This window comes from Medicago truncatula, unplaced genomic scaffold (genome assembly GCF_003473485.1).
Source record: "Medicago truncatula cultivar Jemalong A17 unplaced genomic scaffold, MtrunA17r5.0-ANR MtrunA17Chr0c04, whole genome shotgun sequence".
NCBI classification, from domain to species: domain Eukaryota; kingdom Viridiplantae; phylum Streptophyta; class Magnoliopsida; order Fabales; family Fabaceae; genus Medicago; species Medicago truncatula.
This window is the reverse complement of record NW_024340365.1, coordinates 220953-246391: the sequence shown is the minus strand read 5'-3', so window position 1 is coordinate 246391 and position 25439 is coordinate 220953. Positions and strand designations below refer to the sequence as shown.

The window sequence follows — 25439 nt, the reverse complement described above, 5'->3', positions numbered from 1 at the left end:
ATATAGAGGCATACGGGACAAAGCTTCAGCAAATGGAATCTGAATGCAAATCTTTTTAAGTATGTTTAAGAATTTATTAAAGGCTTAATTGCACTTTTGGACCCCTATCTTTCCAAAAGTTACGGTTATGGACCCCTATCTTTCCATAACCGCAACTTTTGGAAAGATAGGGGTCCAAAAGTGCAATTAAGCCTTTATTAAATCGAGCCTCCAAGTTAAGCTTAACGAGCCTTAATGGGGAAAGGGCTTTGTTCTCGTCAAGTGGTTTCTTTATCGCATCCTTCTCACCTAGAGGCTTAACACTCTCTCCCTTGATACTTTTGGCTTTAGTAACGGTCTCTTCTAACTTACTGCCCCCGAGAGAAATAGCATTGACATGAGCTTTGGGGTTTGTTTCGGGTTGACCAGGAAAGACTCCTAGTGTTTGAGAAGAGGTGGCCACTTGGGAGATTTGGGTCTCAAGCATTTTGGCGTGTGTGGCGATAGAATCAACCTTGGTAGTGAGTTTGGAGAGAGAGTCGTTCAGAAATCCCGTTTGGTTTTTCAGTTCTTAAAGATTTTTATTTTGGTTAGCTATGCAATTTTCCAACAAATTTTCCAAACTTGATTTCTGAGCCACTTTCTAGTTGTTTGTATAGCCAGGTGGCGCTGCTTGTCCATAGGAACCTTGAGGATTTTTGTAAAAATTTTGATTTGGCCTCGTTCCTTGGTTATATAGAGCATAATTCAGTTGCTCAATATTGGCAGCACTACCTAACTGACAATCAACACCGATATGACCGGATATACCACAGATTTCACAAGGAGAGGATGTAGAAGAAGGTGTGACAGCATTAACATTAAGTTTTTCGAATTTTTGGGTCAAAGCTTCAACCTTAGCAGCAAGGTGGTTATATTCAGAGACTTCGTATATACCTGCCTCTTTCTTAGAGGGAGTAGAAGCGGTGACGGCTCTCTCGTTGGTCCATTGGTAGTGATTCTGAGCCATGTCTTCATCAAGGCATAAGCCTCCGTATAATTTTTGTTCATTAGAGATCCACCTGCAGCTGCATCAACAGACATCTTAGTGGTATATGACAAGCCATTAAAAGGTGTGGACTATAAGCCACTTTTCCATGCCATGGTGGGGACAAAGTCTAAGCTTTTCCTTGAAACTCTCCCACGCTTCATAGAGAGACTCCCCATCTTTTTGATTGAACCGTGTGATTTGATCTCTAAGTTTAGCGGTTTTAGATGGGGGGAAAATCGGGCAAGGAATGCTCGCCTCATACCGTCCCATGAAGTGATGGAACCGACTTTTAGGGAATGGAACCAAGCGCTAGCTCTATCCCTTAAGGAAAAGGGAAAGAGATGAAGTCATACGGCTTCTTGGTTCTCTTTTATAGTGCCACTGAGTCTAAGGAAGGAAGAAATATGGAGATTTGGATCCTCAGTGGGTGATCCAGAAAACTGATTTTGCTGCACCAAATTGAGTAGTGCAGGCTTGATTTCGAAGTTGTTACCCTCAACCGTTGGGTACACGATAATAGCTTGTGGCTCTTCCATTGAAGGAGTAGCATACTCTTTGAGAGTGCGTTCATCCATAGCAGTATTATTTTGCGCCTCTCTCTTTTTCTTATGCAAATATCTTTCGATCTCAGGAATAAATTCTCCGAGACTTTTACTTCTTCGCATAAGAAATTGAGAACCCAAGAAGTTAATTGGTAATAAAAAGAAAGAAGTAGAAGAAAAGAGGAAGAGAAAAGAGTTCTAATCACAAGGAAATAGTTAATCAAATTAGTTTACTCCCCGGCAGCGGCGCCAAAAACTTGATGAGATAAAACCGCAAGTGCACGGTCTTACCGAAGTAGTATGAAAAGAGTATCGTTCCGACAGGGAGTAGTTTAATTCAATTAACCTTAGGAAATGATTAGAAGAGAAAAGAATTGTAAGTTGGGGGTTTTCAAACGGTTAAAACTTAATATAATAAAAGGAGCCTTGGGATCGTTGGTTTCATCTAAATAACAAGTCCTTCACAAACCAAACTAAAAGCTTATAATGTTATGTTAGACCTAATTTCTCAAGACAGTTTCTCTTATGTTCCTCTAGCAACCAAGCCTATTTCGCTGACTTGATTACTATTAGATTTTGGTTCCTCTAACTGTTGAGGCAAAATCCCTAAATTAATTTTAAAGATAATAAACCAATATGATTAGAGAATTAATGGACTTTGATTAATTCCTTGGTATTTAACTTGTGCTCTTGAGTGTTTTACTAAGACAGGAACAAGGTTTAAATCATACCAAGAATCAATAAATCAAAAGACATTTGAATTCATGATCTAACACTGAGGTCAGAATGTTAGATCAGAATGTTGCTCGAAGATCAGAATGTTCAAGCTGAGATCAGAAGGTTGTTCTTAAACAAGCCAAGAGTCTCAAGAACTTTGATCAAAGGTCATGCAAGGCACATTTGACATGGGTATATGTCTAGCAAAGTACATTTGCATGGATCAATCAAGCAATAAAGGCATATACAAGGACTATGTCAAAGAAGGCATTCAATTTTCATTTAAGACCATGAACATTTGATGGGATAAAACCGCAAGTGCACGGTCTTACCGATGTAGTATAAAAGAGTATCGTTCCGACATGGAGTTATGAATTCAATCAACTTTAGATAATGATTAGACTAGTTTTATAAGGTAGAATGTTTTGGGTTTTTAATTGAAAGTAAATAAAAGAAAAGATAAAAGCCTTGGGATTATTGGTTCATCCTAACGACAAGTCCTTCTCAAACCAAACTATTAAACTTATAACTTTATGTTAGACCTAATTTCTCAAGACAGTTTCTCTTTTGTTCCTCTAGCAACCAAGCCTATTTCGCTGACTTGATTACTATTAGATTTTGGTTCCTCTAACAACCAAGCCTATTTCGCTGACTTGATTGTTATTAGTTCCCTTGAAGATCGAAACTATATGTCTCAAAGATTGCAAAGCCTATTTCGCTGACTTTGCAATCCTTGTCTAAATTCACTTGTTCGAATATCAAAGCTCCACTTTCGTTTTATGAATTGATATTTGAGATGATGGATAAACAATTATCTAACCCTCCACTTTTGTTTCCACAGTTTGATAATGGTTGATCCATGTTAAAGCGGTGAATTTAGATAAGGAATTAGGGTTACATAAGATTAAGGTTTAAAGCTTGGTTTGGTTAGGATTATGTCATTAGACTTATCCAACAATCCCAAGACAAGAGAAGTCTACTCACTGACGTTCATCGTAGACAAGGAGAAGAAGAGAGAAAGCATAAAAGTAAATAACAATAAAGTAAATGAACTTTTATTAGAAAACAATTGTCACATATTGCATTCCAAGAAAAGATGAATATTTGTGATGGCTAGCTACTCTATTTATAGTACACAATTGACTTAAAATCTAAGCAAGTATATTCCAAGAATATTCCTCGGTAGATTGTGTGCCAAAATAGAATAGCTTGGAGTCCAAGCAAAAGCAGCAAAAGGTGTTCTGCAGAATATTCCAAGTATATTCCACGAGACATATTTTTGTCTCCGAATCTTCATATTTTTGTACCGAATCAGCTCTAAATCCCTTTCTTTTGCTCCAAGACTCAATCCATCCAATATTCGTTCCTGAAATATAATAAAATGCAATTGTAGTAAAATAGTTCAAGAAAGGAAATAATATTAATATAAAATAAACTTAAATCTAAATAAAACAAAACTAAATAACATATTAAAATAGATAATAAATGACTCATCAAACTCCCCCACACTTGAATCTTTGCTTGTCCTCAAGCAAAAGGCATAAACATGGTAGCATAAACAATTTTATCAAATGACAATTCGATTAAAGTACATGTCTCCTCAAGGGCTTAAATCCCAAATGTACACTAATCACAAACTCAAGCATTTCTTGTAATTTTTATTCAACCCAACGATCAAGTTTCAAGTGAGTGTGTGTGTGAAGTCCAACCCTTTTCTTGCTCCTGTATAAGATAGGCATTATGAGGAAATATGGTCTAATCCTAGCACTAAACCAACCAAGAAAGATTCCTTTTATAATTCATATAAGAAAGATGGGAGTATTTGAGAATTTTTGTTCTTTGCCATTTGCACATTTAAGTTCTTTATTTAAGGAACAACATCTTCACGTAGGAAGTCGGAGGGCCTACCCCCTTCCCCAATCTAGATTCAATGGTATCCCTTAAAACATCATCTTCACGTAGGAAGTCGGAGGGCCTACCCCTTCCCCAATCTAGATTCAATGATGCGTTTTAAAGTTTTTCCTCAAGATAACAATCATCTTCACGTAGGAAGTCGGAGGGCCTACCTCCTTCCCCAATCTAGATTCAATGATGAGATCTTGGAATTTATTTGGCTTTTTGGCTTTTTATCAACTCCCTTATACTAACTTATACTACTGGCACTTTGAGAATCTTTAAAGGTTAATGCACCACTAAGATTAAAACGCGTTTCCTTAAAATACCTATTCATACATTTACTCAAGGGAAGCAACTTTGTGTTTTTCTCATTGGAGAATTTTATTCACTTTAAAACAAGATGTGGGTATATCAAGAAGACTTAAAACACAAGAGTTTGCTTTCATGTACAAGAATCAACCAAATAAGAGGAGACAATGAAAATTTTGTGTCATGATATTTTCAATAAAAATTAGCTACTTAACCATGCCTTTTACAATAAAACAAAACAAAAGAATAAAGTTCAAGGGAGTTTGGAAACACTACGACTACTGACACTTTATTAGGCTCCCCCCACACTTAGGAGAAGCATTGTCCTCAATGATTTAAAAGAAGAAGAAGAAAAAGAAGAAGATGATGAAGAAAGAAGAGAAGTAGAGTAAGAGTAGAGGAAGAGGAAAGCTCACAATTTTATTGAAGTCTAGAAGGTGGACCTTGGAGGTGAAGGTGTTGCATCATGTATCGGAACATTGGATTGTGTTATTCATTTATTTGATTGCCCCTTAGGACATCGTTTCTTAGCCCGATCATTTCAACACCTTGTAATTGTTGCTCGGTGAATATTCTTTGAACTTTGGTTTGCATCCATGCCCACCGTTCATCATTATAGTTTCCACCGGCTTTTTGTTCATGGTGCAAGTTTGCACTTACCTCCTCTTCATCATCACCACCATCATCACCATCATTGTGTACCTGTGGGTTAGTGCCAACATAAACAAAGTTTTCTACCACCTCCGGATTAGTAATGTCCGAATTAGGTAGAATAATCAAGCAATTAGCATTATTGACTCTCCACTCATATAGGTAATTGTGAGAAGGGCCATGGATTCTAAAAAAAACATGGTAGTGAGGGTTTCTAAGTCTAGATAGTAGTTTCCCTCAATCCTATTTATCACTTTGTTCACATTTACTGCCATTTTTTAACAATGAAAGTGATGTTTACACTTACCACTATGTCATCTTTATATCCGGTTTCTTTTTAGCAATTGAAAAAGGATAATAAATCAAATAATAGCAAATGTTAACATGGTGGTTATAAAGCATAGCCCACAACAAAAATATCTCAACATTCCTCATCATTCCTACCTCTTTTCTACCCCATATGGTGCAAGAAATAACCGTGTAAAGGTACCTAAGCACAGGGTTGTGAATTTATTCAACAGCCTAATCAAATGCTCATCTATTTCTAGTCTATCCAAAGCATTAACATCTGGGTACCTGCAAGGAGAGATAGTTCTAGAGTTTAGAGAATTATACCTATTTCTTTGCTCGGAATCCTTGAATTGGATCCCATAATTGCGGGCTGTTGATTGCTTCTTGCTTGCACCTCTTCCGGAGGCCTCAATATCCTCACCTTTCGTTTTTGATGCCATTGACCTTAGCTTAGTTTGGGTGTGGGTGGATGATTGTTGGTGAAGTTTGGAGAGAATTATAGATGTTATTTGATATGGATACGGAAAAAAATAAAAAAAATAAATTATTTATTTATTTTTTTTTTTTTTTTTGCTGATGGGTTGGCGCGGCCGTGCCACCATTCTGGAAAAAGAGGGAAGATTTTTTTTTTTTTTTTTTTTTGTCAATGGCTTCAAATTTCTTTCTCTTTTTCACATCATAGTTGGACAAATACCTACAGAGCAAAACAAAACAAAATAAAAGCAATAAAACTCATGGGTTGCCTCCCACGAAGCGCTCTTTTAGAGTCATTTAGCTTGACGATTAGAAGGTTTCTCTACCCAATACCCAATCTTTCCCAAAGGGATAGTGGCATCAACCTGAGATTCTCTCCCAAATCACACATAGTTTTTTCAATGGTTTCACTCTCAATCACACAAGGGGTGGAAAAACTCTCAATCACTATGAGGTTAGGCTTAACAAGCCTTTGTGGGACATGGATTTTGAGTTTATAAGGTGGTGAAACGATTGGCTTATCACTCTCTCCTATGACTTTCTCACCTTGTTGCTTTTCACTCTCTATCTCACCCTCAATTGTCTTAGTTTTCATAATGGGGTCCTCTAACTGCTTACCGTCCCTAAGTTGAATAGCATTTATAAGGCCTTTGGGGTTGGCTGCAGTTTGACTTTGAAAGACATCGGGGGTTTGAGAGGAAGTAGCTACTTTTTGGGCTACTTGAGAGAGGCAAAAGTTATGGTGCATAAGCCATAACTTATGCACCATGCATAAGGTCTTCACAGCCATCAGATCAATTGGACACTTGTAATAATCCTACGGTCTTCAGCTCAGATCCCACATTCATTGATTCAGCTGTGCCCGACGAAACCAAACCTCACAACCTCGCCGGAAACCACCGTGATTCAGTTGATTCATTCATTGTTTGTCTTCATCACCGGCGCTTTCTAACCTCGCCGGAAACCACCGTGATTCAGTTGATTCATTCATTGTTTGTCTTCATCACCGTGATTCAGTTGATTCAATTGAAGAGGTAAATTATGCACAACTTAACAACTCTATATTCACTTCTGAAACGTTGTGTTGTGATGAATGTTATGAATCATGATTATGTTAGTTTTTTCCAATTTCCACACTCTATTCCTAGCTTCTGTTACTTCCCTTTTTATTACTCAAACTAGTAATAATGCAGCATGGTATTTCTAGTTACTAGAATTCACATATTTGTGTAAATTGGGATTGTAATTGTAATTCAATTTCTTGGGTTTGACCCAATGTGGTTTTCCGGCTACTTCACGGCGTGATTGCGTCAATTTTCAACGGCGAACCTTGCTCGCTGCTCCGACGTCATTTTCCGGCTGGTCACGGCGTGATTGCGACTTTATTTCAGTGTCTAAGGTTGCACGAATTTCACCCTTTTCTGTGTTGGATCGGTTTTCAATTTCGCATTTTTGGTGATTTATGAACCATTCCCTGTTCCTGCATTTTTGGTGATTTATGAACCATTCCCTGTTCCTGTGATTGAATTTATTGAATTTCTTAATAAATTCAATAGATTGTATTCCCTATTTCTGTATTCCCTGTCCCTGATTTATGAACCATCAGTAAAGGATATGAAACAGCAGATAAAGTTTTTCATGTGAAGTGTCATTGAACATGATTTACAAAATTATTGTTCAAAGTCTTACAATTTTGATGTGAAGTGTCATTAAGAGACTAAAATTAGATGCATTAAGAATCAGAACCAAACAAGTTTATTTGCTATATAGTTTCAGACATTAACATTTTACTATATTTGAGGACTATTGTATCATGTAATAACTTATATTTGCTACAATTGATTTCTGTAAAAACAATATCCAAACCTAGTCAGAACCAAACAAGTTTATTTGCTATATAGTTTCAGACATAAAACTCTTGTGTCACAAACTCCAGGACACTTATTGAAAGTTGTATGATACCTAAAATTTACAACTTATGAAAATCAATGTATCACATAAAACTGTCAATCACATAAAACTGTCACTTCTAGAACCTAATATGATATGCAGTGAAAAGAGGAGTCCTTTTATTCCTGGTTTGTAACCAAGAAAAATGGAATTTATAGCTATACAATCGAATTTAAGCCGATGATAAACAAGAGTGAATAACTCATTATTCAAGTCAGGCAAAGATTTATGCGAAACTTTTAGGAATATTAGATTGAAAAATAAGAGCATTGATGTGTTATTGTTTGTAGTTTTTTCAGTCCTTGTCTACTTTTTTGATCTTTGAATGCTTAATCTGCAAATTTACATGCATTGATGTGTTAATCGTTTTGTATATTGAATGAAAAATGCTTAATGTGCTAATGGTTGTTTGTTCTTAATAGTGTTTGTTGCTGTTTTCAATGGATTTGATATCAACTTCATCTGAGAGTGGACAACTGAGTGTTGAAGCTTCATCACTGATTCATGCTGAGAGTGGACAACTGAGTGTTGAAACTTCTTCAATGATTCATGCTGATAGTACTGAATGTTACTCCCCTAGCAATGAAGAATCATGGAAGTCTTTAGTCTTTCAATCTATCAAAGAGGTTCAAGATTTTTATGGTAATTATGCATATAACACTGGATTTTCTATTAGGACTATGTTGAAGTCGAAGATTAATTCACAAAATAAGAAATCAGATAAGGTACATTATTTGCGTTATGTTTGTAACAAACAAGGTTACAAGAAGGGAAGTTTGCTTAATCCTAACAACAGGCCAACATCGGACAGTCCACTGGTTATTGAGTTTGTGAAAGTGAAAGAAAAACCTGAGGAAAGGGTCGGTTGTACAGCTGCAATATATTTGAAGCTGGATGAAGTTTTGAATGTGTATAAGATTTATAGATGGGATGTGGCTCACTGTCATCCATTACATAAACCAGAGCATTTGTGTTATCTGAGATCATTTAGAGAAGTAAATGAAGTTCAAGGACAACTAGCTCTAATAAATTCTAAAGCTGGAATGTCGATGAGAACGTCTTATGAAGTTCTTGGTCAAGGAGTTGGAGGTACGGAGAATCTTCCTTTTCGGTTTTCAGACTTAAAGAACTATCTAATGACAATTTGTCAAAAGGAGATGGTGGTTGGTGAAGCAACTGTAATTCAAGAATTCTTTAGAAATGAAGCTCTCTCGAAACCATCTTTTTACTATGATATCCAAGTTGATGCTGCAGAAGACATAGCTAGCATTTTTTGGGCAGATGGAATTATGCAACTAGATTATTCTCTATTTGGTGATGTCATCAGTTTTGATACAACTTACCGAACAAACAATCAATATCGCCCATTAGGTTAGTATCTTTTACTTCTCTCAGGTTTTTAATTAGTGTTTACTTTCATTATGTTGTATTTTTGTTCTGGCATGGTTAGTGTAGGTAGGAGTACATTTTGAACTACCTAGTGTCTAGGTGTGGCTGTCATATGTGTCCGAGATTGACTGTAAGATTGATAAAGTTGCAGGCATTTTTACTTAGCCAGAAATTAAATTCATCATATACTAACCATATACCGATAATAAATTCATCTAAAACCATTACACCATAAGTATGGTTTTACATATGACACTATCAAAACCATTAAACCATACTTATGGTTTCAGTATTCCATACCCCTAATTTTGATCAAATTTTAATTAAATTTTTACATAGAACACTAATGAAATTGTCTTGTGTGATCGATCTTTAGTACATACTTATTAGAATACTTAATGTCTATGTCTTTTATCATTGAGTTTATTCACTGCTGAGGCGTGATTTCTTATAATTTGTGATTACATACTAGGATAAATGCATTATAATTTAGGGTTGGTTTCATTATTTATTGTAAGTTATTTTGTTCTGATTTAGGTCATTTATTGGTCATTATTTCAGCTGCCTTTATTGGTTTTGACAATCATCGCAAGAGTGTTTTATTTGGTGCTGCGCTATTGTACGATGAGACAGCAGCTACTTTTGATTGGTTGTTTACAACATTCTTGAAGTGTATGTCCAATAAGAAACCACAGACTATATATACAGACCAGGCTAGTGCGTTATTGTGTTCAATTCCAAATATTTTTCCAGGTGTTTTTCACGGGCTTTGTTCATGGCACATGGCAGAGAATGCAAAGAAAAATCTTGGCTCTCGTGCAAACAGTGCATTTTTCGATGAGTTAACTAATTTGGTTTCAAATGTAGACGATGAATCAGATTTCGACTATAATTGGGATCAGATGATGAAAAATTGTTTTAATGGAAGGCCTACTTCAGACTTTAAGTGGCTTGTCCAAACTTACGGAAATCGTATGCATTGGTCTTCAGCTTGGGTCAAGTCACATTTTACAGCTGGTCTGAAAACAACTCAGTTAAGTGAGTCTTTCAATGCTTTTCTTCGTGGATTTCTGCAGCCAGACCATTCACTTGTTCGATTCTTTAGTCATTTCAACATTATGGTTCAGAGAATGAGAGATAATCATGCTGAGTTGGACTTCAAGGCTGCAAACACTAGAACAAAAAATAATTATCCCAATAGTCAGCTGATGCGGTCCGTTGTCAACAAGTACACACCAGCTTGCTTTGCATTTATTCACAGGCAGTATGACCTTTCCTTCAAATACTATCATGAGGAGGACACAACAAAAGGGTCTGCCTTTAACAAGTTTTTCAAAGTTTTCACAATTGAAAAGGTTGATGATAATTATGATGATGTTGATAATGATAATGAAGGGCCTTCCAATGTTGATGTTTTGGATGCAGAACTTCAAGAAAACCTTTTCCCAAGTTTTGAAGATCATGATCGACTTGATGAAAGGGTTGTCACAGTTGACATTAGAAGCAAAAGTTTTAGTTGTTCATGTCGTATGTTTAAGAACAGGGGCTTTTTATGTCGACATGTTTTGAAGATCTTTGAGTTCTTAGGTGGTTATGTGCAGTATCATTTTTTGAAGACAATACCTGGACAATATGTTTTAAAGCGTTGGACTAGAGATGTGCGTCCGTCTGTTGATAAGCTGAAATCTACCATCAATATTGGCACTGAAGACACCACTCAAGCACAACGATATCAACAAATTTGTGCTGTTACACAAGTATATAAAGTATATATGTGAGATCTAATATATTTAGGACTCTATTTCACTTCTATTCAAATATATATTCAAATAGATTTCCTTCCTATTCATTCCAGTCCTAAATAATATATCTATATCACGATCTCGTATTATAATACCTCGGGTGCTAATGAAACTATTTTAGTGAAATTTAACTGTCCCTCGTCTCCACCCCGTAGGAACTACGAGATCACCCCAAGGACGCCTTCGGCATCCAGGGGTCGCGGACCGACCATAGAATCCTGTTCAAAAAAAAAAGCGGAACGCATTTGTTATCCGCTCTCAGGTTGAACAGTTAAGGGTCGGAGAAGTGCAATTACTCATTCTTAACTTAAAACCCACATTCTTAAGAGCAAAGAGTCGGGCGGAAAAAGGGAAGAGAAGCTTTTGATATTTTGATATTTTGATCAAAATATCAAAAGGATACTGAGTCAGGGCCATTGGATTTTTTTTCATCATTTATTTTTTCTAAAAATTCGCACAAATCTATATATTCAGAATAGGTCTAAAATGAAATAGATGTATCTAGGGATTAGTCATTTCAAAGTGAATTCTCCCTAGATACACAATACACATGTCATGATATTTTATTTCACAATTGAATCAATTTAAAAAAGACCTAAAGTTAGGGATTTTTCAATAGGTAATGTTGCTCCAATACCCAACCAAAGAGCCACGACGGTACCAATCAAAAAGACGGTTGTTGCTACTGGACGGCGAAATGGGTTTTGGAACTTATTAACATTCTCCAAAAAAGGTACTGTTAATAATCCCACGGGTACTGAAACCATTAAAAGAACGCCCAATAATTTATTGGGTACTGTACGAAGTATTTGAAATACGGGAAAAAAATACCATTCGGGCAATATTTCCAAAGGAGTTGCAAACGGATCTGCGGGTTCCCCAATCATTGATGGTTCGAGAACCGCTAAGCCTACGTTACAGGCAATAGTACCTAAAATTAGTACAGGAAAAATATATAAAAGATCGTTAGGCCACGCGGGTTCTCCATAATAATTATGACCCATCCCTTTAGCCAATTTCGCTCTTAATACAGGATCATTCAAGTCAGGTTTTTTTGTTATTGGGATAGGTGAATTGTTATAGATCCATCCTCCGAAAGAACCGGACATGAGAATTTTTCATCATCCGGGTCAAGCACGAATCAAACGAACTGAATGCATACATAGAAAATATTTATATGGTAGTCACTCATATATGAAGATTCTATGTAAGAAAACAAACTTGATTCTCTTTTTTTTTTCCGAAATTACAACTATGCATTGCAAAAAATTCAGTTCTTCTTTTTAAGTAAATGCTTTTCACCCAAGTATGTTTTCAAAATGAAAAGTTCTTTCTGGGTGATCTCAAACCTTTCGACTGTTCTCCCTCGAAAAATGAATTTCGGAATTTTTTACATAGAAAGGATTTACTTGTTACTAATAGAATACAACCCCCGTTTTTCTTTAGATCTACTTGTTTCACTCCGATAGTATCATAAATTGAGTCAATGCATAGGAAATGACTGCATTTCCATACTATTAAGTTAAGTGAAATACAGAAGACATAATCCGGATTATATCACATTACTTAACTTATATTACTGGATATTACGGAGCCTATTCATGCAGGATATGATACAGTCTGATCATAGAAAAGATTCTCTTCAAGCGAACCGGCCTATCCTCCGTAGGGGACTGGCGCGGTGGTTGGAAAAAAGACACATTTAATTGTGAATTCAAATGTGGCAGATAAGATCAAGTCATACTGCACGGCCCAATCAATAGTTCAAGTCACACACTCCCATAATCCATTATTTTTTCGGAGAGTTCCCTTCAACTATTCGTGTATATCAAATAAAGAATGCAATTTAAAGTTGAAGGGAAATATCCAAATACATGTCTTATTTTTTTTTGAATAATGCATATTTGTAGCAATGAAATACTATTCTCCTCCCCAAAATGATTAATTACAAATATCTATGATTAATTTGATTAATTTATGTTTTTTTTTTCTTTTTTTTTTATTCTATAAAGGACCGAAAATGCCTTGCTTACGTATCATTGGAAAGTGCATTAACATGAATACGGCAGTAAGAAGAGGTAATACAAAAGTATGTAAACTATAAAAACGAGTCAAGGTAGATTGTCCCACACTAGCGCTTCCGCGCAATAACTCTACCACCGACGATCCTATTACAGGAATAGCGTCGGGTACACCTGTTACAATTTTTACTGCCCAATAACCAATTTGGTCCCAAGGTAAGGAATAACCGGTTACACCAAAGGATGCAGTCAATACACCCAAAACTACACCCGTAACCCAAGTCAGTTCGCGAGGTTTTTTAAAACCACCGGTGAGATACACGCGAAATACGTGCAAGATCATCATTAAGACCATCATACTTGCCGACCATCGATGAACTGATCGGATTAACCAACCAAAGTTAGCCTCAGTCATTATATATTGAACAAAAGCAAAAGCCTCCGTAACGGTCGGACGATAATAAAAAGTCATAGCAAAACCCGTCGCTACTTGGACTAAAAAACAAGTAAGTGTAATTCCTCCTAAACAATAAAATATATTGACATGAGGAGGAACATATTTACTAGTTATATCATCGGCAATCGCCTGAATCTCAAGACGTTCTTCGAACCAATCATAGACTTTATTGAGATAGGTAAACCAAAGGACCCCCCTGAGAACCGTATATGAGAATTTCATCTCGTACGGCTCAAACAAAAATACCAGTTATTTGGAAAACGGATATGTGGAATAGAAAGTTTTAAACTTCTTAACTTAATCCTATGATTCCAATCTTTTTTGAAGATAAAAAAAATGGAAATCCAAAAGGTATTCTTTGTGTTTATAATGCCAAAATTTCAAGTCGGCTCACTCGTCTTTTCTCTTGATCCTTACCGGCCTCTTGAATATTCTATTATTCACCTCTTTTTTTTTTGTCTGTATTTAATACGATTTTACTGTTGTTTTTTTATTATTATTGATAGGAATTTTCTTGTTAAGACCCTATAGAATCAATTCAAAAACCTCAGATTCATACCAGAACCACGATGATTTCCAAAAAAACCTTTAATCCAAGTCCAAAAATTCCCTGAGTAAGAACTGCTGGATCATCACTTATTCAAATTTTTTTTTTTTTGAAATTGATTATTCTAACTCTTTCTTTTTTTTTTCGTCCGGTTGCGAGGTCTAAATATAAATATTAAGTATGAATCATAGTTCTAATACTTTAGAATCTATTTCTTTTCTATATTCCGTGCTCCAGATATTAGAATAAATATCTGACGGGGTAAAGCCATCTCTATCAAGATAAGAAAGATGACGTATCCTTTTTATGTTCTGTACTATACAATAGGATCAATTGTAACAAGTCACACACTCATATTCCGGAAATACAGAAACAAAGAAGTTTCGCGGTCGAACTACCAAATAAAAATGGAATGGTCTAAAAATCAACGACCTAAATGCTAAGCTAAACTTTACTTTCTATTGAAAAACTAGTTAGTTGGTTCTTGTGAATCTAATTCTCTAATTCGAAATTTGGTCCAGTAAAATGGACGAATTATAAATCTCTAAAATAATCGAGAGAAATACCGCAAATAGAGCCATTGCAATACCCATCAAAGGGGTAGTTCCCCATCCCGGATCTACTTTACCATATTCTGAATTCAAGGGTTTCAATAAATCTCCTACAACAGTTCGTCTTGGACCAGATCTAGAACTACCCTCAACGGTTTGTTTAGCCATAAATCCTATTTTTTTTTTTTTTCATTGAGATCTGTTGACTTTGTATACCATTCCGCTGTAAATTACCCTATAGATCCATTGTAGTCTTGATATTATATAATCATGGAAACAGCAACCCTAATTGCCATCTCTATATCTGGTTGTATGGTTTTACCTAGTACACTATCAAAACCATTATACCATATTTATGGTTTCAGTATTCCATACACCTAATTTTGATCAAATTTTAATTAAATTCAACATTCTTGGGCCTAAAATAATTGTTATCACATTTTTTTTTATTTAGAAAACCATTAGAACCATGTACGGATAATAATTTTGATCAAAACCATTACACCATAAGTATGGTTTTACCTAGTACACTATCAAAACCATTATACCATATTTATGGTTTCAGTATTCCATACACCTAATTTTGATCAAATTTTAATTAAATTCAACATTCTTGGGCCTAAAATAACTGTTTATCACTTTTTTTTTTATTTAGAAAACCATTAGAACCATGTACGGATAAGAATTTTGATCAAAACCATTACACCATAAGTATGGTTTTACCTAGTACACTATCAAAACCATTATACCATACTTATGGTTTCAGTATTCTATACACCTAATTTTGGTCAAACTTTAATTAGAAAACCATTACACCATAAGTATGGTTTTACCTAGTACACTATCAAAACCATTATACCATACTTATGGTTTCAGTATTCCATACACCTAATTTTGATCAAATTTTAATTAAATTCAACATTCTTGGGCCTAAAATAACTGTTTATCACATTTTTTTTTATTTAGAAAACCATTAGAACCATGTACGGATAATAATTTTGATCAAAACCATTACACCATAAGTATGGTTTTACCTAGTACACTATCAAAACCATTATACCATACTTATGGTTTCAGTATTCTATACACCTAATTTTGGTCAAACTTTAATTAGAAAACCATTACACCATAAGTATGGTTTTACCTAGTACACTATCAAAACCATTATACCATACTTATGGTTTCAGTATTCTATACACCTAATTTTGATCAAACTTTAATTAAATTCAACATTCTTGGGCCTAAAATAACTGTTTATCACTTTTTTTTTTTTATTTAGAAAACCACTAGAACCATGTACGGATAATAATTTTGATCAAAACCATTACACCATAAGTATGGTTTTACCTAGTACACTATCAAAACCATTATACCATACTTATGGTTTCAGTATTCCATACACCTAATTTTGATCAAATTTTAATTAAATTCAACATTCTTGGGCCTAAAATAACTGTTTATCACTTTTTTTTTTATTTAGAAAACCATTAGAACCATGTACGGATAAATAAAAAAACCATTAAATAAATAAAAAAGTGATAAACAGTTATTTTAGGCTCAACAATGTTGAATTTAATTAAAATTTGATCAAAATTTGGTGTATGGAATACTGAAACCATAAATATGGTATAATGGTTTTGATAGTGTACTAGGTAAAACCATACTTATGGTGTAATCGTTTTGATCAAAATTATTATCCGTAAATGGTTTCAGTATTAAAATTATTTAGAAGGAATTTCTGCCTTTCTCTAGCTTTTTCATAATCACTTTTAAGTCGCTTCTTTGACTTAATTGGATTTAGTCTTTCTTTGAACTTTGGTGCAGTGGACTTCACCCCAGCAGATGGTTCACCGACAGCAGCTCCTTTTGAAAACTTGGATGATGATGTCACGGAAGATGGGTCTGTACGAATACCTTTAGAAAGAAGCAACTCCTCTGCCTTTTTCCCAACTTCAAGAACACCGTCGAGAAAAATTTGAGATGCCTCCGGATCTGCACAAAAACGTGTAGAAAGCTGAACGGTAACAGCACAAATTTGTTGATATCGTTGTGCTTGAGTGGTGTCTTCAGTGCCAATATTGATGGTAGATTTCAGCTTATCAACAGACGGACGCACATCTCTAGTCCAACGCTTTAAAACATATTGTCCAGGTATTGTCTTCAAAAAATGATACTGCACATAACCACCTAAGAACTCAAAGATCTTCAAAACATGTCGACATAAAAAGCCCCTGTTCTTAAACATACGACATGAACAACTAAAACTTTTGCTTCTAATGTCAACTGTGACAACCCTTTCATCAAGTCGATCATGATCTTCAAAACTTGGGAAAAGGTTTTCTTGAAGTTCTGCATCCAAAACATCAACATTGGAAGGCCCTTCATTATCATTATCAACATCATCATAATTATCATCAACCTTTTCAATTGTGAAAACTTTGAAAAACTTGTTAAAGGCAGACCCTTTTGTTGTGTCCTCCTCATGATAGTATTTGAAGGAAAGGTCATACTGCCTGTGAATAAATGCAAAGCAAGCTGGTGTGTACTTGTTGACAACGGACCGCATCAGCTGACTATTGGGATAATTATTTTTTGTTCTAGTGTTTGCAGCCTTGAAGTCCAACTCAGCATGATTATCTCTCATTCTCTGAACCATAATGTTGAAATGACTAAAGAATCGAACAAGTGAATGGTCTGGCTGCAGAAATCCACGAAGAAAAGCATTGAAAGACTCACTTAACTGAGTTGTTTTCAGACCAGCTGTAAAATGTGACTTGACCCAAGCTGAAGACCAATGCATACGATTTCCGTAAGTTTGGACAAGCCACTTAAAGTCTGAAGTAGGCCTTCCATTAAAACAATTTTTCATCATCTGATCCCAATTATAGTCGAAATCTGATTCATCGTCTACATTTGAAACCAAATTAGTTAACTCATCGAAAAATGCACTGTTTGCACGAGAGCCAAGATTTTTCTTTGCATTCTCTGCCATGTGCCATGAACAAAGCCCGTGAAAAACACCTGGAAAAATATTTGGAATTGAACACAATAACGCACTAGCCTGGTCTGTATATATAGTCTGTGGTTTCTTATTGGACATACACTTCAAGAATGTTGTAAACAACCAATCAAAAGTAGCTGCTGTCTCATCGTACAATAGCGCAGCACCAAATAAAACACTCTTGCGATGATTGTCAAAACCAATAAAGGCAGCTGAAATAATGACCAATAAATGACCTAAATCAGAACAAAATAACTTACAATAAATAATGAAACCAACCCTAAATTATAATGCATTTATCCTAGTATGTAATCACAAATTATAAGAAATCACGCCTCAGCAGTGAATAAACTCAATGATAAAAGACATAGACATTAAGTATTCTAATAAGTATGTACTAAAGATCGATCACACAAGACAATTTCATTAGTGTTCTATGTAAAAATTTAATTAAAATTTGATCAAAATTAGGGGTATGGAATACTGAAACCATAAGTATGGTTTAATGGTTTTGATAGTGTCATATGTAAAACCATACTTATGGTGTAATGGTTTTAGATGAATTTATTATCGGTATATGGTTAGTATATGATGAATTTAATTTCTGGCTAAGTAAAAATGCCTGCAACTTTATCAATCTTACAGTCAATCTCGGACACATATGACAGCCACACCTAGACACTAGGTAGTTCAAAATGTACTCCTACCTACACTAACCATGCCAGAACAAAAATACAACATAATGAAAGTAAACACTAATTAAAAACCTGAGAGAAGTAAAAGATACTAACCTAATGGGCGATATTGATTGTTTGTTCGGTAAGTTGTATCAAAACTGATGACATCACCAAATAGAGAATAATCTAGTTGCATAATTCCATCTGCCCAAAAAATGCTAGCTATGTCTTCTGCAGCATCAACTTGGATATCATAGTAAAAAGATGGTTTCGAGAGAGCTTCATTTCTAAAGAATTCTTGAATTACAGTTGCTTCACCAACCACCATCTCCTTTTGACAAATTGTCATTAGATAGTTCTTTAAGTCTGAAAACCGAAAAGGAAGATTCTCCGTACCTCCAACTCCTTGACCAAGAACTTCATAAGACGTTCTCATCGACATTCCAGCTTTAGAATTTATTAGAGCTAGTTGTCCTTGAACTTCATTTACTTCTCTAAATGATCTCAGATAACACAAATGCTCTGGTTTATGTAATGGATGACAGTGAGCCACATCCCATCTATAAATCTTATACACATTCAAAACTTCATCCAGCTTCAAATATATTGCAGCTGTACAACCGACCCTTTCCTCAGGTTTTTCTTTCACTTTCACAAACTCAATAACCAGTGGACTGTCCGATGTTGGCCTGTTGTTAGGATTAAGCAAACTTCCCTTCTTGTAACCTTGTTTGTTACAAACATAACGCAAATAATGTACCTTATCTGATTTCTTATTTTGTGAATTAATCTTCGACTTCAACATAGTCCTAATAGAAAATCCAGTGTTATATGCATAATTACCATAAAAATCTTGAACCTCTTTGATAGATTGAAAGACTAAAGACTTCCATGATTCTTCATTGCTAGGGGAGTAACATTCAGTACTATCAGCATGAATCATTGAAGAAGTTTCAACACTCAGTTGTCCACTCTCAGCATGAATCAGTGATGAAGCTTCAACACTCAGTTGTCCACTCTCAGATGAAGTTGATATCAAATCCATTGAAAACAGCAACAAACACTATTAAGAACAAACAACCATTAGCACATTAAGCATTTTTCATTCAATATACAAAACGATTAACACATCAATGCATGTAAATTTGCAGATTAAGCATTCAAAGATCAGAAAAGTAGACAAGGACTGAAAAAACTACAAACAATAACACATCAATGCTCTTATTTTTCAATCTAATATTCCTAAAAGTTTCGCATAAATCTTTGCCTGACTTGAATAATGAGTTATTCACTCTTGTTTATCATCGGCTTAAATTCGATTGTATAGCTATAAATTCCATTTTCTTGGTTACAAACCAGGAATAAAAGGACTCCTCTTTTCACTGCATATCATATTAGGTTCTAGAAGTGACAGTTTTATGTGATTGACAGTTTTATGTGATACATTGATTTTCATAAGTTGTAAATTTTAGGTATCATACAACTTTCAATAAGTGTCCTGGAGTTTGTGACACAAGAGTTTTATGTCTGAAACTATATAGCAAATAAACTTGTTTGGTTCTGACTAGGTTTGGATATTGTTTTTACAGAAATCAATTGTAGCAAATATAAGTTATTACATGATACAATAGTCCTCAAATATAGTAAAATGTTAATGTCTGAAACTATATAGCAAATAAACTTGTTTGGTTCTGATTCTTAATGCATCTAATTTTAGTCTCTTAATGACACTTCACATCAAAATTGTAAGACTCTGAACAATAATTTTGTAAATCATGTTCAATGACACTTCACATGAAAAACTTTATCTGCTGTTTCATATCCTTTACTGATGGTTCATAAATCAGGGACAGGGAATACAGAAACAGGGAATACAATCTATTGAATTTATTAAGAAATTCAATAAATTCAATCACAGGAACAGGGAATGGTTCATAAATCACCAAAAATGCAGGAACAGGGAATGGTTCATAAATCACCAAAAATGCGAAATTGAAAACCGATCCAACACAGAAAAGGGTGAAATTCGTGCAACCTTAGACACTGAAATAAAGTCGCAATCACGCCGTGACCAGCCGGAAAATGACGTCGGAGCAGCGAGCAAGGTTCGCCGTTGAAAATTGACGCAATCACGCCGTGAAGTAGCCGGAAAACCACATTGGGTCAAACCCAAGAAATTGAATTACAATTACAATCCCAATTTACACAAATATGTGAATTCTAGTAACTAGAAATACCATGCTGCATTATTACTAGTTTGAGTAATAAAAAGGGAAGTAACAGAAGCTAGGAATAGAGTGTGGAAATTGGAAAAAACTAACATAATCATGATTCATAACATTCATCACAACACAACGTTTCAGAAGTGAATATAGAGTTGTTAAGTTGTGCATAATTTACCTCTTCAATTGAATCAACTGAATCACGGTGATGAAGACAAACAATGAATGAATCAACTGAATCACGGTGGTTTCCGGCGAGGTTAGAAAGCGCCGGTGATGAAGACAAACAATGAATGAATCAACTGAATCACGGTGGTTTCCGGCGAGGTTGTGAGGTTTGGTTTCGTCGGGCACAGCTGAATCAATGAATGTGGGATCTGAGCTGAAGACCGTAGGATTATTACAAGTGTCCAATTGATCTGATGGCTGTGAAGACCTTATGCATGGTGCATAAGTTATGGCTTATGCACCATAACTTTTGCCTCTCTCAAGTAGCCCAAAAAGTAGCTACTTCCTCTCAAACCCCCGATGTCTTTCAAAGTCAAACTGCAGCCAACCCCAAAGGCCTTATAAATGCTATTCAACTTAGGGACGGTAAGCAGTTAGAGGACCCCATTATGAAAACTAAGACAATTGAGGGTGAGATAGAGAGTGAAAAGCAACAAGGTGAGAAAGTCATAGGAGAGAGTGATAAGCCAATCGTTTCACCACCTTATAAACTCAAAATCCATGTCCCACAAAGGCTTGTTAAGCCTAACCTCATAGTGATTGAGAGTTTTTCCACCCCTTGTGTGATTGAGAGTGAAACCATTGAAAAAACTATGTGTGATTTGGGAGAGAATCTCAGGTTGATGCCACTATCCCTTTGGGAAAGATTGGGTATTGGGTAGAGAAACCTTCTAATCGTCAAGCTAAATGACTCTAAAAGAGCGCTTCGTGGGAGGCAACCCATGAGTTTTATTGCTTTTATTTTGTTTTGTTTTGCTCTGTAGGTATTTGTCCAACTATGATGTGAAAAAGAGAAAGAAATTTGAAGCCATTGACAAAAAAAAAAAAAAAAAAAAATCTTCCCTCTTTTTCCAGAATGGTGGCACGGCCGCGCCAACCCATCAGCAAAAAAAAAAAAAAAAATAAATAAATAATTTATTTTTTTTATTTTTTTCCGTATCCATATCAAATAACATCTATAATTCTCTCCAAACTTCACCAACAATCATCCACCCACACCCAAACTAAGCTAAGGTCAATGGCATCAAAAACGAAAGGTGAGGATATTGAGGCCTCCGGAAGAGGTGCAAGCAAGAAGCAATCAACAGCCCGCAATTATGGGATCCAATTCAAGGATTCCGAGCAAAGAAATAGGTATAATTCTCTAAACTCTAGAACTATCTCTCCTTGCAGGTACCCAGATGTTAATGCTTTGGATAGACTAGAAATAGATGAGCATTTGATTAGGCTGTTGAATAAATTCACAACCCTGTGCTTAGGTACCTTTACACGGTTATTGCTTGCACCATATGGGGTAGAAAAGAGGTAGGAATGATGAGGAATGTTGAGATATTTTTGTTGTGGGCTATGCTTTATAACCACCATGTTAACATTTGCTATTATTTGATTTATTATCCTTTTTCAATTGCTAAAAAGAAACCGGATATAAAGATGACATAGTGGTAAGTGTAAACATCACTTTCATTGTTAAAAAATGGCAGTAAATGTGAACAAAGTGATAAATAGGATTGAGGGAAACTACTATCTAGACTTAGAAACCCTCACTACCATGTTTTTTTTAGAATCCATGGCCCTTCTCACAATTACCTATATGAGTGGAGAGTCAATAATGCTAATTGCTTGATTATTCTACCTAATTCGGACATTACTAATCCGGAGGTGGTAGAAAACTTTGTTTATGTTGGCACTAACCCACAGGTACACAATGATGGTGATGATGGTGGTGATGATGAAGAGGAGGTAAGTGCAAACTTGCACCATGAACAAAAAGCCGGTGGAAACTATAATGATGAACGGTGGGCATGGATGCAAACCAAAGTTCAAAGAATATTCACCGAGCAACAATTACAAGGTGTTGAAATGATCGGGCTAAGAAACGATGTCCTAAGGGGCAATCAAATAAATGAATAACACAATCCAATGTTCCGATACATGATGCAACACCTTCACCTCCAAGGTCCACCTTCTAGACTTCAATAAAATTGTGAGCTTTCCTCTTCCTCTACTCTTACTCTACTTCTCTTCTTTCTTCATCATCTTCTTCTTTTTCTTCTTCTTCTTTTAAATCATTGAGGACAATGCTTCTCCTAAGTGTGGGGGGAGCCTAATAAAGTGTCAGTAGTCGTAGTGTTTCCAAACTCCCTTGAACTTTATTCTTTTGTTTTGTTTTATTGTAAAAGGCATGGTTAAGTAGCTAATTTTTATTGAAAATATCATGACACAAAATTTTCATTGTCTCCTCTTATTTGGTTGATTCTTGTACATGAAAGCAAACTCTTGTGTTTTAAGTCTTCTTGATATACCCACATCTTGTTTTAAAGTGAATAAAATTCTCCAATGAGAAAAACACAAAGTTGCTTCCCTTGAGTAAATGTATGAATAGGTATTTTAAGGAAACGCGTTTTAATCTTAGTGGTGCATTAACCTTTAAAGATTCTCAAAGTGCCAGTAGTATAAGTTAGTATAAGGGAGTTGATAAAAAGCCAAAAAGCCAAATAAATTCCAAGATCTCATCATTGAATCTAGATTGGGGAAGGAGGTAGGCCCTCCGACTTCCTACGTGAAGATGATTGTTATCTTGAGGAAAAACTTTAAAACGCATCATTGAATCTAGATTGGGGAAGGGGGTAGGCCCTCCGACTTCCTACGTGAAGATGATGTTTTAAGGGATACCATTGAATCTAGATTGGGGAAGGGGGTAGGCCCTCCGACTTCCTACGTGAAGATGTTGTTCCTTAAATAAAGAACTTAAATGTGCAAATGGCAAAGAACAAAAATTCTCAAACACTCCCATCTTTCTTATATGAATTATAAAAGGAATCTTTCTTGGTTGGTTTAGTGCTAGGATTAGACCATATTTCCTCATAATGCCTATCTTATACAGGAGCAAGAAAAGGGTTGGACTTCACACACACACTCACTTGAAACTTGATCGTTGGGTTGAATAAAAATTACAAGAAATGCTTGAGTTTGTGATTAGTGTACATTTGGGATTTAAGCCATTGAGGAGACATGTGCTTTAATCGAATTGTCATTTGATAAAATTGTTTATGCTACCATGTTTATGCCTTTTGCTTGAGGACAAGCAAAGATTCAAGTGTGGGGGAGTTTGATGAGTCATTTATTTTCTATTTTAATATGTTATTTAGTTTAGTTTTATTTAGATTTAAGTTTATTTTATATTAATATTATTTCCTTTCTTGAACTATTTTACTACAATTGCATTTTATTATATTTCAGGAACGAATATTGGATGGATTGAGTCTTGGAGCAAAAGAAAGGGATTTAGAGCTGATTCGGTACAAAAATATGAAGATTCGGAGACAAAAATATGTCTCGTGGAATATACTTGGAATATTCTGCAGAACACCTTTTGCTGCTTTTGCTTGGACTCCAAGCTATTCTATTTTGGCGCACAATCTACCGAGGAATATTCTTGGAATATACTTGCTTAGATTTTAAGTCAATTGTGTACTATAAATAGAGTAGCTAGCCATCACAAATATTCATCTTTTCTTGGAATGCAATATGTGACAATTGTTTTCTAATAAAAGTTCATTTACTTTATTGTTATTTACTTTTATGCTTTCTCTCTTCTTCTCCTTGTCTACGATGAACGTCAGTGAGTAGACTTCTCTTGTCTTGGGATTGTTGGATAAGTCTAATGACATAATCCTAACCAAACCAAGCTTTAAACCTTAATCTTATGTAACCCTAATTCCTTATCTAAATTCACCGCTTTAACATGGATCAACCATTATCAAACTGTGGAAACAAAAGTGGAGGGTTTGATAATTGTTTATCCATCATCTCAAATATCAATTCATAAAACGAAAGTGGAGCTTTGATATTCGAACAAGTGAATTTAGACAAGGATTGCAAAGTCAGCGAAATAGGCTTTGCAATCTTTGAGACATATAGTTTCGATCTTCAAGGGAACTAATAACAATCAAGTCAGCGAAATAGGCTTGGTTGTTAGAGGAACCAAAATCTAATAGTAATCAAGTCAGCGAAATAGGCTTGGTTGCTAGAGGAACAAAAGAGAAACTGTCTTGAGAAATTAGGTCTAACATAAAGTTATAAGTTTAATAGTTTGGTTTGAGAAGGACTTGTCGTTAGGATGAACCAATAATCCCAAGGCTTTTATCTTTTCTTTTATTTACTTTCAATTAAAAACCCAAAACATTCTACCTTATAAAACTAGTCTAATCATTATCTAAAGTTGATTGAATTCATAACTCCATGTCGGAACGATACTCTTTTATACTACATCGGTAAGACCGTGCACTTGCGGTTTTATCCCATCAAATGTTCATGGTCTTAAATGAAAATTGAATGCCTTCTTTGACATAGTCCTTGTATATGCCTTTATTGCTTGATTGATCCATGCAAATGTACTTTGCTGGACATATACCCATGTCAAATGTGCCTTGCATGACCTTTGATCAAAGTTCTTGAGACTCTTGGCTTGTTTAAGAACAACCTTCTGATCTCAGCTTGAACATTCTGATCTTCGAGCAACATTCTGATCTAACATTCTGACCTCAGTGTTAGATCATGAATTCAAATGTCTTTTGATTTATTGATTCTTGGTATGATTTAAACCTTGTTCCTGTCTTAGTAAAACACTCAAGAGCACAAGTTAAATACCAAGGAATTAATCAAAGTCCATTAATTCTCTAATCATATTGGTTTATTATCTTTA

At 35.3% G+C, this 25439-nt stretch overlaps 2 protein-coding genes, 1 non-coding gene and 1 pseudogene across 4 annotated transcripts; 2 read left to right on the top strand and 2 right to left on the bottom strand.

The window, feature by feature from the left end:
* Nucleotides 1-1115: 1115 nt before the first annotated feature.
* Nucleotides 1116-1222, top strand: LOC120577865 (small nucleolar RNA R71). Its single transcript, XR_005643822.1, has one exon. It is a non-coding gene; the product is annotated as a small nucleolar RNA R71 (small nucleolar RNA).
* Nucleotides 1223-8279: 7057 nt separating this feature from the next.
* LOC120577860 (protein FAR1-RELATED SEQUENCE 5-like) lies at nt 8280-11006 on the top strand. The gene is made up of 2 exons (XM_039829747.1): nt 8280-9210; nt 9790-11006. The coding sequence occupies exons 1-2, from the start codon at nt 8280-8282 to the stop codon at nt 11004-11006; spliced, it is 2148 nt and encodes a 715-aa protein (XP_039685681.1).
* Nucleotides 11007-13021: 2015 nt separating this feature from the next.
* LOC120577858 (cytochrome b6-like) lies at nt 13022-14559 on the bottom strand (annotated as a pseudogene). Its single transcript, XR_005643819.1, has one exon. The product of XR_005643819.1 is annotated as a cytochrome b6-like (transcript).
* A 307-nt stretch (nt 14560-14866) lies between these two features.
* Nucleotides 14867-19329, bottom strand: LOC120577859 (protein FAR1-RELATED SEQUENCE 5-like). Its single transcript, XM_039829746.1, has 3 exons — nt 18399-19329; nt 16349-17819; nt 14867-14936 (listed from the first exon to the last, which is right to left on the bottom strand). Exons 1-3 carry the CDS (start codon nt 19327-19329, stop codon nt 14867-14869), a joined length of 2472 nt encoding a protein of 823 aa, XP_039685680.1.
* Nucleotides 19330-25439: the final 6110 nt, after the last annotated feature.